The following is a 16,251-nucleotide window of genomic DNA, read 5'->3' on the forward strand; positions in this document are numbered from 1 at the left end:
GAGATCCTGAGATCATGCCCTTCCCAGGGCAGCCCATACCTGGTGACTGAGCAACATGGGTGTCAAAAGGCCTGGACATCACTGCCCAACCTGGTGCAACTTTTGGTGGGCAATCCTTGCCCAGAACTGCCTATGTTGGGTGAGGCTTGATCACAGTTTGCCTTCTCTCTTTATTCAGTCTTCTTTCCTGCCCTTTCTTTTCACTGCAGCTAATCCCTATTAAACATCTTGCGCCCAGATTTGTCTCATCATCTACTTGCAAAGAAACCAACCTGGTATAGGCTACATGCTTTGGCAGCAGATGAAATTTGCTAACTAGGTCATTTGGAGGAAGTTATTTCACTCTGTTGCACCTCCATTTCTTCTTCAGTAAAATGGAAATAACAACATTTGCCTCTCAGGGTCATGTGAGGTTAAATAAAATCAAGTGTGTAATTACTTGGCACGGTGCTTGGTGTTTTAGAGTGTATAACGTTTAAGAGAGAAGCTCTCTCAGAAACGGCAACTTCCCATGCCGACACAGCTTTGTGAGTTCTCTGTTGAGAAGGAGCTGAGTGTTCAGTTTTCTGGCCACTGTGTTGATAACAACGGCAAATTCTGACACAGCAGACACAGTGAGCCAAACACTTTTCAAGCGTCTTGCATATACTAACTCATTTAACCCACAAACAACTTGATCAGGAAGGTTCCTAATCCCATTTTACAGATGAGGAAACTGAGGCACAGAGGTTCTCAAACTGGCTCACAGGTCTCAAAAATTGCAAGTAGCAGAGCTGGGCTTCAAATCCAGGAACCTGACACCAGAATCTGTGTCAGGTGCTCATGCCCAGTATAGTACATGGCCTCTTGGGTCAACTTTATCCTAGAAAGAGCTTGATGCAGAATAAGGCAATCTTGCCGCTAACCTCCTACTTCCTCATGACACCCTTCCAGAACTAGTTTTTTCTGAATGGGAAATAAAAAGAGGATGAGGAAGATGTCACCTGCCTGCAGATGGTCTGAGGTTCACTAATCCTCTGTGAAGCCTTGAGACAGGGAGAATCCAAAATCTGTGTCTTCCTGGGATTGAGGCCCCAACCAAACGGAACCTCCCTGGCAGAAGGTATGAGAGTAGGAATGAGAGACACTGACAATGGCAGTTTCCTTGTGAAATTTCGGGCATTTGCAAATAATCAACTCAGCCTTTTCAACAAGTCTTTATTTTGCTTAAATTAACAAAACATAGGTTACATGCTATTTTCAGGTAAACTGCTTTATCACTGAAGCAGAAAGCGATATTCACAACTTGGGTTGCTACACATTTGGAGTTTTAGTTTTTAAATAGCAAGCCAGAATTCTGTACAAAATCAACATTTGGTGTAATGTTGTCCAAATATGTGAAGGATTTTAAATGTTAGCTCTGTTACATTTTGTTCCAGCAAAGCAGACAAAGATCATGATTCAAAACGCGATGTTAATATTTTATTAAACGCCTTTAGGGCTTAATAAATACAGTATGCACATTGGGCTTTCTCATGCAGCTACTCATATACAAATATACCAGATACCCTTGTGGGGTTATGGAAGGTCAGCCTCAGTCTCATGGCCAATAGGGAGTCAAATTTTTAAAAAGAAAGAATGAAAGAGGAATTAGAAGGCAAACAGAGGGGGGTAATTATAGGCCTGAATAAAAAGGATAAAAGAAAAATATGCCTCTTGGCTGGTCAGTTGGCTGTTTCAGAGTGACAATGGTCAAAAGCCTGGAAAGCATTTGGTAGTGACCTATTTTCAGAGTGTCACAAGGAGATGAATGCCATGCTGTCCTGGCCCTTAGAGTGCTGGTAACCTTGGATGGTTTTATCCTTAATTCTCTCTAGATGATCCCCATGGGCTCTCCTTCAGGTGTGCATTCTGGCTAATTAGCTCATCAGGCAAGTTTGGCCAACTCTTCCCTTAGCTCTGCACTTAGGCACAGGGTGTCCATATAATTGGTCACCCAAACTGGGATACTTTTTTTTAAATTTTATTTGTATTTATTTTGAGAGAGAGCTAGAGAGCAAGTGGGGGAAAGTCAGAGAGAGAGGGAGACAGAAACCCAAGGAGACTGGGCACTGTCAGCACAGAGCCTGATGCGGGCTCCAACTCCCAAACCATGAGATCACAACCTGAGCCAAAATCAAGAGCTCAATGCTTAACTGACTGAGCCACTCAGACACCCTTAGGATCCTGTTTAGTTTTTAAGTGTACTTGTTTATTGAGAGAGAGAGAGAGAGAGTGAGAGAGAATCCTAAGCAGGCTCTGCACAGTCAATGCGGAGCCTGACTCAGGGCTCAGTCTCATGAACCTCAAAATCATGACCTGAGCCAAAACCACGACTCAGACATTCAACCAACTGAGCCACCCAGGCACCCAAACTGGGATACTTTTGAGAGTTAAAGTGACACTCTTAGTAATTACTCTGGGACAAAGCTATAAACCAGGGTTGTTCCAGGTAAACCAGGATGTTGGTCACTCAACAACATACAATACCAAGATTTTGGCCACATTTCTCACAGAGTCAGTGTATATTTACCCTCAGGCTAGATCTAATTAAGTCTCTCATACCCAGAGTTAAGAACTAAAAACAGGCTTTATAATATACTTCATGACACTTTTTAAATTACTTTCCTTAGATATTTTTTTCTCCCTCAAAATGAAATTTTACTTGGAAGGCTAACATGAAAAACAAATGAAATTTGAACCACTTTGAGTGAAGTGGGAATGAGGGCTGAGAGTCTCTCCTTCTTCCCTGGCAGCTCTGGAGGGACCCAAGAGGGACCTCTGACTCCTCGATCCACAATTTGGAAACCTCCATTCTAGACCATGCTCTCTCCATCTCAACATGAACTTGTTCCTCAAACATACCCACATGATTCATTTGGTTGGAAAAGACTAGAGTTTGCTATTCTGGATTTCCTGGTTCCTGTTCCAGCCTGTTCCTGTTCCATACCCAGAATGAACCGGAAGTCTGCAGCCCTTACAGTATGTCTTTGACACAGGGCTACTGAAAGAATGAACACGTAACAGGACCCCAAGAGCTGGAGGCCTCACAGACCATGCTGCCAGCCTTGTGAGTGATGTCATCAGAGGCACTAATGAGCGATATTCAAAATGAACGGAAGGCAAGTTGCCCCTCTGAAGACTTGGAAGAGTTTCCTGGCACAGAGCTGTGCTTGCACCACAGAAACCCACACTATTCCACTCACCATCCCCTTTGCAGGTGCTTGACCTCAGGGCATGGGTGGCAGTAGGAAACCCAGGCAGCTTTGGCACTTTGTCATGGTGGTGAGGCTGAAAGAAAGAGCTTTAAGCAAGGTAGCAGGAGAAATGTGTCAAGATTGACAAAGCCCACGGGTGGATGATTCGAAGTAGATGCGGCTGAGGGGGAAGCACCTTGGCCAAAAGAAAAAGCCACATCCAGCAGTCAGAGATGGGCCAGGTGGTCTAAAGAAATGTACTGGGAACTTTAGGAGAAGAGAAAGCAAAGTAATAAACAGTACCTACCTCTACGAATAAGAGTTGAGACTACCAACCAAGAGGCAGTTTTTACATAAACACAGACACAGTACCAGAGGGTTACTGCTTACGGCTAGTCACAGGTATGCGACATCCTGTAGGCACTGCTTTATTCGGCACCCATGCCTAAGGAAAGCCTACTGCTGGGCTCAAGCCACCCACGGTAGTCTTCACCCCTGACTAGAATCACGATTCAAGCATCTAGGAAGAAATAATTAGTCACTGTAGGCGGGCTGTGTATTTTTAGACTTATTAAGTGACCATAAACATCACAGGCATCATCTTCTAGTACAAAATTGTGTGATTATACAAGAGTACGTGTGTGTGTGTTGTGTGTGTGCATGTGTGTGTGCGTGTTCATGTCAAGAGGCTCTTACAGAACAGGTGAGAAGCCCTAAATCAGCAGGATGATTTCAAGGTCTCCTACTCCACATTTTAATGAATCTGAAGGCAGAAACAAATATTTATGGAGTCCCTGGGAGGAGTCTTGGGAGCCACCATTTTAACCTCGTCCATCTTTCTCAACCCTGGCTGCACAGAAGAATCCTCTGGGGGAAACTTTTAAACAAATACCCATATTGGGGCTCCACTAGACCAATGAAATCAGACTCTCAGCAGCTGAGGCTCAGCCTTGGTATTATTTTTTAAGGTTCCCCTAGATGATTCTGATATGCAGGCAGCTTTGAGAACACAGCCCAGAATCTGCTTACCAGTAACTACCTGATGGTTAGCATAATACTCTAAATAAGCAGTGATCAGATTTCAAGAATTCCTCCCCACATCCCTGGTCTGGCACTGAGAAGAAACCCACTGCGCCTAAGGCTTCCTGCGGCTGCCTTGTGGGGCATGAGGCCTCAGAGCAAGGTCTCCAGGAGGGGGCTCTGCTCAGGACACAAGGGGTGAGCTGGGACACACTGACCACTTTGGAGACCATCTGAAAATGCGCGCCACAAGCCATACCTGGTGACGGAAGCTGCTGCAGAACAAGGCAGACCCAGGCAAGGATCTAAGTTCTGCTGGGTTTTCATTAGTTAAAATTATTCCTGTTTTCTTAAACATGCGGAAACTACTTGAGAATATTCTCTTCAATACCTCACCCTCCTTTGTCATTTTTGGCATTGTGGATGATTCAATAAAGGTGATTTTTATATATACAACTACTAATATTTTCATCTATCTGGAAAAATATTATAACTTCCACACATTCAACTAAATCATCATTAATAAGGTAACATGTCAAGCACCATATTTTTGCAACTAAAAAGAAATCTACCATGTATTATGTATTAGTCAAAGGAAAACAATTTCTAAAAGCACCTCAGCATCTGCTTAGAATTAGGTATCTAGAATATGTACAGCTTATTATACTGGAGAAGCATGAAATAGCACTGAAGAAGCCCCCGCATGCACGTTAAAAATCAAGGGCCCAAGGAATGACCTGAGAAGCATTTGTATTAGTGAGGACAATCCCTGCTCGTTTAGTCCAGGCCATTTGTAAAGATCTGCGCCATTTGCCAGTCTCCAGCAAATGACAGCTCGTGCAGAAAGCTATATTTGAACTGCCTATTCTCATTTTCCAAATGTAATTTTAGAGCTGTCCACTTAGATACCTAAAAGCACTGCTTGTTTTTCCATTTTCCTCTCCAGTAATTCCTTTAAACTCTCATCTCTGTGCTTGAAGTACAGGTAATCAGAAAAGGAGGGGCCCCTCCGAGCACTCTGCAGAGCCCTGAGACGGAGACACTCTTCCTTGTGGGCAGATTCTCTCTCCAGGCTGCCCTCTGCCCCCAGGCTGTCCTTGCTCCTCTCCTGGTGCTCTCTGTTTGGCTTGTCCTCCTTTTCCTCCTCACAGGTGTCCTCAAGCACCCTGGGAGCCTGCTCGGGCTGGGTGGTGAGATCGTGGGGGGTGCAGGGCTGCCTGGGTTGGGGGTCCAGGCCGGGGCTGTCTCCACCCACTTCATAGCTATTGTCCTCCTCCTCTTCCTCATGGCAGGAGCTGCCCCGGGCACTCTCCCCATCTGACTGGAACGCTGGCCCCTTCACTCCACGCTTCTGGGAAAGGTCAAAGGGCTCCTCCTGCTCCAGACCCCTCAGCACTCCTGCCGTCTGCGCCAGGGCGATTCGCCCCCTTCCAAAACCTGTGAGAGCAAAAGCAACGTTCAGGTCCCAGGAAAAGCTGTGAAAATGGGCCACTGGGTGGTACCCAAGGCCATTTAGTATAGTTTGATTTTACATTTTAAAAATAAATTCCCAGTAAGGCTGTGGAGAGACGGGTCTTGTCACAGATGAAGTTTGCATCCGTGTAACTTCCTTAAGGTAAATTTGGCAACATGCACTAAATGCTTAAAATAAACATAGCTCTGACTTAGCAATTATGCCACTGAGAATTTAAACTATGAAAACAATCAGACAGGTGCACAAAATATATGTGTAAGGATGCTCATCACCACATTTTTTATGGTGAAACTGAAATGATGGAGGTTTTTTAGATAAATAATACACTGAACCATGTGTAGAAGATGTAGAGACCTACAAATGGTTATAAAAAGGTATGCTCTATATATTTTAAGTAAAAATCATATTTACCATATATATTTATAGTGTAGACCCAGTTGTATCTATCTTTATCAAAATATCTGGAAGAATTTACATCCAAATCTCAAAAATTCCATGATTCGGACATTTTTCTCTTCAATTCTAAGGTCTTTCTTATTTTCAGTGAGCAAATATTTTACCAGAAGAAGAAATAAAATCATAACAAAGGTATTTTTATCTTGAAAAAAATGCACGAAAGTATACCATTTGGGGACAAGAAGGCCGCCCCATAACCAGTGGTCCTAAGCACAGACTGGAGAGGGCACAAAGAGATCCCCTTGAGGAACTCTAAAGCCTCTGTGTCCAACTACAAGCATCCCTGCTATTGGGCACAGTGATGCAAAAGGGCCTCACTTTTAGTTTCAGTTGGAGGGCCCTGTTGGGAGGGACTTTTCAGGAGCCAGAAACACATAGGAGGGCTCCGCCTAATTTGATCTTGCAGGTCTCTGCCCCTGGTGAGCCAACAGCCAGGCCCTGAGGAGGAGGCGGGCAGAACCAGGCTTTTGGCGTGGGGGCAGACGTCCAGGTCTGCTTGCCTTATGATATCGTCAGGCAATGAATCTGTCTATAGCTTTAATCTTGTCAGGGGCACGGGAGGCTCTTTTTAATCTGAGTCATGATTTTTGAGTCATTTCAAACACTAGAGTGAAAAAGCGCTAACACCTTTTGTAGATGAAAACATTTAAATTGTTGAAAGTCTGTTAACTTTCAAAGCATCTCTCTGATACATAGTGATGCTCTTTATTTTTTCAGAAGAATGACAGAGTCCTTAGGTGCCTTTTAGGATTTGAGCATCCATATGGGGTAAGTTGTGGTGACCAGGTTAAGCTTTCAAACGGATGAACGTCTCACCATTGCCTTCTGTCCCCAACCCCGGCAACTGAACAAACTTCACCTATTCTGGAAAAATCCAGGTCTAGGTTGGAAATTGGCTCAGGCAACTAGAGATGCAAAGAACAATTCAGGAGAAAACCAGTCTCAGGGAAAGAAAACTGCTTTTGTTTTTTAACCGGAATATTTTCAGGGCTTTTGCCTAAACTCCGGGCTTTGTTTTATGATGACCACAGTTCCCTGTAACTCAGGAGCACTATAAGCTCAGTTGGTGAAAAATATGAAAACTATAATTATTCTGTTTCATGCTGCAGGTGTATGTGTGCATCTTATTTATGAATACGTGTGCCTGCTTGACCAGCTCTCTGGAAAGGGTAAGAGAAGCAGGCAACACGAACAAATCTGTGTTTGCCTGGTGTGGTGAGCACTGGTGTAACTCAGAAATTCCCGAGTTGGGATCCCAGTTCTGCCTTCAGACCTGTCGTGCCCCCTTGGCCTCGGTCTCCTCTTATATAAAATGAGAACAACACAGTCTACCTTGGGACATTGTGGGCACAAGCAATAGGATTTCTGAAGTGCCTACTGCCGTGCTTTAATCATACTGGTATCAGCAAACAGTGGTTAGCATGATTTTGTAAGGTCCATAAATGTGTGTCTTCTCTCCTCACACACAGACCTTCTAGGGAGCAAAGATGGTCTCATCCCCCCAGTATCTTCTGCAGCACCTAGGGCTCTGCTTTGGACAGAGGTGCATTTATTGCCTGTTCATTGAAGGACTGCTTGATTAAGTAACTAGAGAACAACCTGGTGAACTCAGTGGATCTGGAACATAAACTCGTCACAGCTAAGGGCCGTGGCACTGAGGGGGCGAGAACTGCTTAGCAGTTTACTTCGGGCTCAGTGGGGGAGACGGAAGCCCCTGCTCTGCAGATGGGCCAGTGAGCCCTGCCAAGCAGGAAAGCCGTCCCTGGGTGCATCTAGTTATGAACAGGAGACCCAGCCTGCTACACACATCCTTCTGTGGAGGCAGAGCTTACATGCCTGTTTTTTAGAAAGGAAAGAAAAAGAAAAAACCACATGTCCTTTAAGAGCAGTGCGATGAAATGGATACAATAAAGGCTTTAATGTCAGGAAGGTCTGTGTTCCAATCCTGACTCAGCCACTTTTTCAGTTGAGCAACTTTGGGCAAATCACTCTCTTGAAGCCTCAGTTCCCCCCATCTGTAAAATGGGGATAATATAAGTTCCTCCAGCCTTGAGTTGCTGTCAAGATTAAAGGAGGCAAGGCACCTGATGTGGTGTCTGAAGCAAGAGCTAATAATCGTACTGACTGCATGGTTATGATGTTCTCATCTGTCCTCTGTAATTCGCTTTTACTTACTACCTTCAGATAGTACTACTGTATTTGTTAGAATAACACTGTAAGCCTGTTTCTGCTCCTCTGCTGTGGTCTTGACACTATGATCCCTTTTTCAACAATAAGAATACCCCCCCCCACAATAAAGCCCCCTAAAAACAAGTTGAGCTCCCTTTTTTGTCATCCACCAGCCCCAGCAGCCTTGGGTGCTTCCTGGAAGAGTGATTACCTTGAGAATGGAGGCCCCGCTCCATGACTCCATGCTTGACTTTCATGTGGCGTGTCAGGTTCCCCTTTAGGGTGAATTTGCTTGGGCAGTAGAGACACTTGAAGGGTTTGCTGTCGGAGTGCAGGTGCATGTGGCCCATTAGGTTGTGCATCCGGTTGAATTCCTTCCCACACAGCTGTCAGAAACAATGAAGAGGATGAGACAGGCTACTCGTGGAGGTGGGTCCTGCCCAGGTGAACCCACACCTAGGCCTGCATGAGGACGGATGTGCCTTCACTTTGTTTGGATCTTGGCATTTTAAGTGGCCTCCAAGTAGAATGTCCCCAGTGAAGTCAGGGAGGGTCTGGACTGCGCCCAGGCCCAGAGGTGGAGCAGGGAGGGATGGATTCATGGGCTTGTGTTCCTATCGCACAGGGATTTTTCAACTCATGGCAAAACTTGCAAAGCTAGTAAGGCTTCTTTCGAGTGCGAGCTGCAGAAAAGGAGAAAAGCTGAGCTGAGAAGCAATTGCTCAAAGTGTGCTTCATTTTAATAATAAGTATATGATTACCTGTTTAATATTTATGGAACGTTTATAACATGGAAGATACTGTCCTAGGTCTACCATGGAATATCACATTTAATTATATCGATCCTATAAGGTGGGTGCTGTATCATCCCCATTTTACAGATGGGCAAACTGAGGGATTAAGGCACTTGGCCAAGGCACAAAGCTAATGGGTGCTGAAGCTGGGATAATGAACCCAGGCCACTAGACACCAGAGGTCACATGGCCAACCACCACACCATCCTCTGTGCCCTCAATATAACTTCTGTGAGACTGTATCATGCAATGCATTTCTAATTTTTTAATTTGCTTATTATTGGAACGGATAGCAAAGTTAGAAGGAACAAAAGAGGGATCTAAAGAAGGAGTGTGTCTTTTTCTCTGGGTAGAGATTTGAAGGCCTGAAAATATGATCTCAGGTGTAAACATGTTTCATTCATTTCTTTCTTTCTTTTATTTTTTTTTTGTCATTTTGTCATTTCTATTTGTAACAAAGTGCAGATGCATGATGGGTCAGAAAAGTGGTTCTCCAACTTCTTTTGAGAGAACAGAACTGCCTTTTCAAAGGCAATTCATGCAGATACGGAAGGTATAAAACGGAGTCCACTGCTCTGGGTGCTTTCCGCCCTCTTCCTGTCCCCCGGCCCTAGCAGAGCAGGGTTTGGAGAACCCAGCCCTTCCTTGGCTGTGCCGGGAGGAATACAGAGAAGGGTTTTGTGTCTGTGCTCAGGCCCGAGTGGAACATTTTCCTTCCCTCCCTAACCTCAGAGGCCCATGCTGTGAGGGCAGTGATATGGAGTGAAAGATCCTTGGAGAGAGAAGTCAGGGCACAGTGGCCCCTGAGGCTGACACCAGTTTTCCTTTTGCACTGAGAGACATTTTCAGGGACGATGTTGGGGGTACTGGATTGAGTATTTATGAATGAAGGCACTGTTTTCTTCAGGTTGCCACGGAGATGGGAGTTACAGGAGCCATGGAAGAGTGCGTAGATCTAACAAACAGAGACGTAGGAAGACCAACTGCAAAGAATGCTAGGTGGTAAGAGGCAGCCAGCTGGGGTGACAACTTTGTCACAGATAATCCACCCATGGATAATGAATAATTGTTTCTGTGTTTTTAAATGATTCACATTTGGGACTTTTAAGTACTTTTCCCCTTTTTACTTCCTTACTGGCAAGAATGAACTTGGCATACTGGTGTCCCACACTCAGTGTTCAGAGTAGCTGCACAGCACATTCATTTGGAAAAGGTGACCTGAGAGGGGAAAGGCTGGGAGTGTTGATCTAACTTTAACATCCCTCCATGTGGGATGGATACTCGCTTTCTTTTATTCTCAATAGAGACAGTTTTGTAAGATGCATCAGTCTGTGATTCAACTTTGCACAGGTGAAAGTTCTGGCAGAGTATTATTTATTAGTTTAGTTTATCCAGTTCTCTATCCTGGCCAAGGGGGGAAAAAAGCTTTGAATCTACTGATTTGAATTAGCTTTGAATCTACATTAGGTATTTCCAGTCTTGAGTCATTTTAGAAAAAGGAGATCTCATTTGGTTCACGGGACGGTTCCTGATTATTTGGAGTGAGCCTGCAGCAAAAGATCTGAGAACAGCACAAGCCATGGGTGATTAAACATAAGACACAAAGGAGGAGAGAAGCTGGAGGCTGGAAGATTAATTAGACTACTGCACTAGTCCAAGCTTGGATGAGTCTCATGGTCGTTTAAGCTAGATAGAATTGAAGAGATGGGTGCCTTCTGTACTTCGCTCCTATAAAGGGGTAGGGATTCTACTTTTAGTTACTATCTCTGGTTGCTGAGATATCAGAAGCTGGACTAGTCTGAAAGGTTTTTATAAAGGAGAATTTTAGCTCAACCTTGAAGAATGTATAGAATGCCATTTGTTTTTATTTTGACACAGAATAAAGTCTCTTCATTAAGTATTTTCAGGCACTTTATTCAACATTGAACTAGAGGCAAGATAGAAATCACAGTTGTGATAATGACCAATTGTTTGTTGTTGCCACAGCTGCTGCAACTCGGTGGTCAGAACAGTCCTGGAATTCATGGGCCCTAAAGTCCTACCTCCCTTCCCCATCCTACTCCCACCCCAACACACATAGAGGGGCACAAATATCAGAATGGCTACTAATAGGGGCACCTGGGTGGCTCAGTCGGTTAAGTGTCCAACTTCAGTTCAAATCATGATCTCTCAGTTTGTGGGTTCCAGCCCTGCATCGGGCTCTGTGCTGACAGCTTAGAGCCTGGAGCTTGCTTAGATTCTGTCTCTGTCTCTCTGTCTCTCTGTCTCTCTGTCTCTCTGTCTCTCTCTCTCTCTCTCTCTCTACCTCTCCCCTGTTCATGCTCTGTCTCTCTCTGTCTCTCAAAGATAAGTAAATGTTAAAAAAAAAAAAAAGAAAGAAAAAAGAATGGCTACTGATAAGTATTTTCCACCTACTTCCTTAGCTTTGGACAAGCCACATTTTATGATCCTTTAACATAACCCAGTGTGTGTTTTTCTACTATAATGTTTTTCTGACTTAATTCATCCACTGCTGAACTTCCTGGGACATTTTTTAGTGGTACATGCATATATTAGGATATTAAAATGATATTGTCCCCTGAAGTCAAGGCATATGGCCTTAGGGAAGGTCCACTGTAGGGCATGTCTGGTCAGTTATATTATCTGAGGGTGACTGGTAAATGACGCACTTTTGTGCTGTTGGTAAAATCTATTTTTTGTGTATTATAGTTCATGATTTATGGTAGCCTAACGGGCCAACCAATGGAGAGTGTTCACAGGGTTGAATGGAGGTGTGTCAACTCTAAAAGATGTTTGGAGCATTAAAAGGTACCCTAAGTTATCTTTTGAAATGCAAGAGCTTCCTTCCTTTTCTTTGCGGCCAACCTCAGTATCAAGCACAGGTCTACACACATAGTAACACTTAATAAATACCTAAGTATTTGGCTTGGGGAATAGACAAACAAGTCAGGAAAATATCAACTACCCTGTGCAAAAATCCAAAAAGCAGCCATCGCCAACCCTCTTCTTTTCCCTCACTGTAATATGTACAACCCTATACACACTAGTTTGTAAGCCAAAATCCTCAGTGGCAGAAGGATAGAGACAGGTAACTCAGGACCCAAGGTACTTGAACACTATTCACATCTCTGTGGTAGGCACCCTTCGCTACTTCCTTTCAGCCCTCTAGCTCTTCCACAAAGCCCTTTGGTCCTTATCCAGAATACTGGGCCTCTTCATCTTTCTTAGAAGACCATCCATCAGTATAGAAGACATTTTATGTCTGTGAAATTCAGAGGGGGACTTTTCAGTCACTGTTAGTAAAGAGAGGCCAGAGGAAGAGAACTGGGTGAATTAAAGAAGGCACCCTTGGGTGGGGTTTGAGATGTGAGCTCCCAGAAAAATTGTCATAGTAGAGAAGGGGAGGTAGACTGGAAGGAAGAAGAGTTGGGAGGGAGCACCAAAACTCTAGTTTCTTTCTTCTCCTGGGAAAAGCAGTCAGTCTATGTCAAGGCCCCCTATAATCATGACATGTGAGGCTAAGAGCTTGCCCAAGTCAAGACTTGCTGAATCATCTCCTGCCAAGGTCTGTGGGGATTGAAATAGGGGTAGGTACTGACACAGGAAGCTACTGGAGTGGTGGTATCTCAGATTTCATGGGACATGTGGCCATCTCAACCAGTCTGCCCCTCTTGAACTTTCAGTTCCTCTAGTGAGGGGTATTAGTGTACCTCTGGCATTAAATCTCAGCTTTTCCATCAATACTCACATTTATTTATTTATTTATTTATTTATTTATTTATTTATTTAAGAGAGAGAGAGAGAGCACGGGGAAGTGGGGCAGAGGGAGAGAGAGAGAGAGAGGGAGAGAGAGGGAGAGAGAGGGAGAGAGGGAGAGAGGGAGAGAGGGAGAGAGAGAGAGAGAGAGAGAGAGAGAGAGAGAGAGAGAGAGAGAGAATCTTAAGTGGGCTCTATGCTCAGCACACAGCCTGACTTGGAACTTGATCCCACGACCCTGGGATCATGACCTGAGCCGAAATCAAGAGTTGGACACTGAACTGACTAAACCACCCAGGAGCCCCCATCAATACCCACTTTTATGCCTACTTTTTAAATGGAGGTGAACTTCAACATTTAATAGAAAATGGGAACAAAAGTTTTGTTTTCATTTTTTTTAAGTTTTATTTATTTATTTTGAGAGGGAGAGCACAAACACAAGCAGGGGAGGGGCAGAGAGAGAATTCCAAGCAGGCTACATGCTGTCAGTGCAGAGCCCGATGCAGGGCTTGAACTCACAAATCGTGAGATCATAACCTGAGCCGAGATAGAGTCAGACACTTAACCGACTGAGCCATCCAGGCACCCCTGCAACAAATGTTTCGAACTGTCCTTTAAAAATGGGTTGCATGGGGCGCCTGGGTGGCTCAGTTGGTTGAGCATCCAACTTTGGCTCAGGTCATGATCTCACGGTTCGTGAGTTCGAGCCCCGCATCAGGCTCTGTGCTGACAGCCCAGAGCCTGGAGCCTACTTCGGATTCTGTGTCCCCCTCTCTCTCTGCCCCACCCCTGCTTGTGCTCTGTCTCTCTCTGTCTTTCAAAAATGAATAAACATAAAAAAAATTAAAAAAAAATAAAAAAATAAAAATGGGTTGCATGGATAATTAGGCTTTGAGATAGCAAAGTAGAGAGGTGATGGTGAGACCCCAGAAGGATAGAGAACTTGCCCCATTTTCTCTTCTGTGAAATGTCAGTGATAATAATAGTTTCTTATGAAGGTTGTTGTAAGGATCCAATGAGATAATTCATGTAAAGGGCTTGGCAAATAGTAAGAGCTCAATAAATAGTAGCTCTTATTACTATCATTATCATGTACTTAGTAGACTCTTTTAAATTCTGGAAATAGTTCTTCAAAGATAAGGCTACTTCTTAAACCAATTATTTGGAGGAAATATGAAAGGGAGGATGAAGTAAGGAATCCTTTTGAGTAATAATTGCCAGGTCACTTGAGGCATATAGAAATGGAAGCAGTTGTACCTGACCCAGCACTGAGAAATGTGGATGGAAAGACAAGATTCATCCTGAATTGCAGGCTTTGGGAGAGCCCTTTATGCAGCACCCAGACTCTCAGTTAGCCATTTAAACAGCTGGCCGATGCCCTGTTCTCTCATCCTTATAGCAGTTCCGAATTCTGGCCTCCTTGTGCCCCTTCCCTCCCTGGTTCAGGGCTAGAAACACCTCAGGTAACTTCTTGTGAGCTGCAGTGACAGCATGGACAGCCAGCCTCACCAAGAAGTCAGCTGGGTGCAGAGACTGGGTGATGGCAGTGGGCAGCACTGGGCCAGAGGCCCACAAAGCCAAGAAGAGGCACACTACTTCGTGCCAACCAGCCTAATCGGAGCCTGAGGACTGAGATGCACCAGGAAGCCTGTGCTTTCCTATTCTAAGAGAAAAGGTCAAAGAGCTGGAGCCTGCGGCCGAGGAGAATGGCCTCTGCTAAACTGCCCTTCCCTTACATTCTTCTCTCTCTCTCTCTTTTAATAAGAAGGGTGTTCCTTTCCTCAAAGGGAGAGAGAGGGAGGGAGGGAGAGAGAGACTGTAAACTGTCCAAAAGGACCGTGAGAAAACAGGAAGCTTTGAAAAGTACAAGAGAAAGCAAGATGAAATCTATTTGCAGGCGGGCCCCTGGGGACATGTGAGGCATTGTTAAGCAGGCAGTTCATACAGCTATATCCTTCCTTCTGCTGAGGAGGGCTTTGCTGCCAAAAGGCTGCTATCTGGTCACTGCCTTAACCCCCTCAATGCCAGCCTGAGTGCTTGGACCCAAAGTCCTGGGCCCCTAAAAGCCCCCACCTGGTTTGTCCCCCATGGGGCATCCAAGAGCTGGAGTAGGAAGCAAAGCCATGGTGGCAAAGGTGGTGGGGACCTTTTTCAAGGAGACCTCATCCTCTTCTATCAGCCCTGCCCTCTGTCTTCAGGCCTCTACTTCAGACGAGGCTGCAGATGACCTGGTGATTCATAACTTAGGCAGCTCCCGGCTTCACCCATCTCAAAGGAGAATTTGTCCCGGAAATTCTGGATGGCTGCTTTTCCTGGACAGGTTTCCCAAAGACGGCAGCTGGTTCTTTGCTATTATGGAGTGTGGCTCTACAAGGATAGCATCCAAATCAACCCCTGCATGCTTACGCAGAATCTGGGAAGCATATTTCTGAAACATGGCTTAAGTCTACAGGCGCAGGTCTTTGGAGATACTCCAGCTGGCTCCAAGAAGCAGGGAGTCCAGAAGTGGAGCCAATAGCATAAGAGCCCAGAAGGGCAGTAATTTTTTTTATATATAAAAAAAAAATAGAAACACAGAATGGAAACCTTTCCTCTCCTCTAATTTTCCATCCTATTGTTAATGCTTAATCTCACAGTAAGCGAATGTTTCTGCTTGCTGTGGACAGCTGTTTCCACTGAGCACGGGGCAGAGAGAACCATTTCATGTTGCAACAGGGGGAGGGCTGTATGTTTGGAAGGATTTTTAGTGGTGCGAATCCTAAGAAATTAGAACCCGTTATTGAAACAGTCTCCCCTTTTTATAAGTTTTCGAGTAAAGGAGACAGAGCTGACGCTTGGAGTACGACTGGAGCAAGGCCTGTGTCTTTTTGCTAGCCATGTCAACCGTGTGAGGGGAATAACCCTTCCCTGTGACTACAATAAAGCTCGGGTTTAGTTGTCTGGGCCTTTTCTCCAACATCACTATGCAGCCAGCCAGTCACCCGTGTCTGATTGACTCTGAATTCTGTAGCAAGGAGCAAACGGCCCTCCATCCTGTACCTAACTCCCAAAGCACCACCAACCTCTACCCATTACCAGGACTCCAAGAATCCACAACAACACTGATGGGGAGCAAAGGCTACAGGACACCATCTCGAGATGGCCCACCCAACAGTGGGATCTGGATCTGGAGCCTGGACAGGACACAAAGAGCCCTGTCATGTGATCTGTAAACTCGGACATGCTCTGAGATTCCTCTGAAGTGAAGAAAGGCAGCGCTTTGTGGGGACATGGGGACAAAGAGGAGGAGGACCCTGGCAGTGCTTCTGGCACTTTTCAGGAGGCAGAGGGCTCTCCATTGAGGTGACTGATGCCTGTCCTCATTCAA

At 44.9% G+C, this 16,251-nt stretch overlaps 2 protein-coding genes across 5 annotated transcripts in view; one reads left to right on the forward strand and one right to left on the reverse strand.

Moving 5' to 3' along the window:
- PTCD2 (pentatricopeptide repeat domain 2) overlaps positions 1-5,906 on the forward strand; it is a 115,066-nt gene extending 109,160 nt beyond the window's left edge. Inside the window, exon 11 of one of the 2 annotated variants that reach the window (XM_045061886.1) lies at positions 2,775-5,906. The gene's annotated coding sequence lies outside the window, so the exon portion shown is untranslated. The remainder of the gene's footprint in view (positions 1-2,774) is intronic. The other variant, XM_019835337.2, reaches the window with a different exon arrangement.
- ZNF366 (zinc finger protein 366) overlaps positions 1,181-16,251 on the reverse strand; it is a 74,270-nt gene continuing 59,199 nt past the window's right edge. For all 3 annotated transcript variants that reach the window (XM_003981055.4, XM_045061865.1, XM_045061869.1), the window contains exons 4-5: positions 8,546-8,720; positions 1,181-5,672 (exon numbers count right to left, since the gene is read on the reverse strand). In XM_003981055.4, the coding sequence (XP_003981104.1) occupies positions 5,137-5,672; positions 8,546-8,720 (711 nt within the window). In that variant the 3' untranslated portion in view covers positions 1,181-5,136. The remainder of the gene's footprint in view (positions 5,673-8,545; positions 8,721-16,251) is intronic.

The sequence above is a fragment of the Felis catus genome, chromosome A1, assembly GCF_018350175.1.
Source record: "Felis catus isolate Fca126 chromosome A1, F.catus_Fca126_mat1.0, whole genome shotgun sequence".
Taxonomy (NCBI): Eukaryota; Metazoa; Chordata; class Mammalia; order Carnivora; family Felidae; genus Felis; species Felis catus.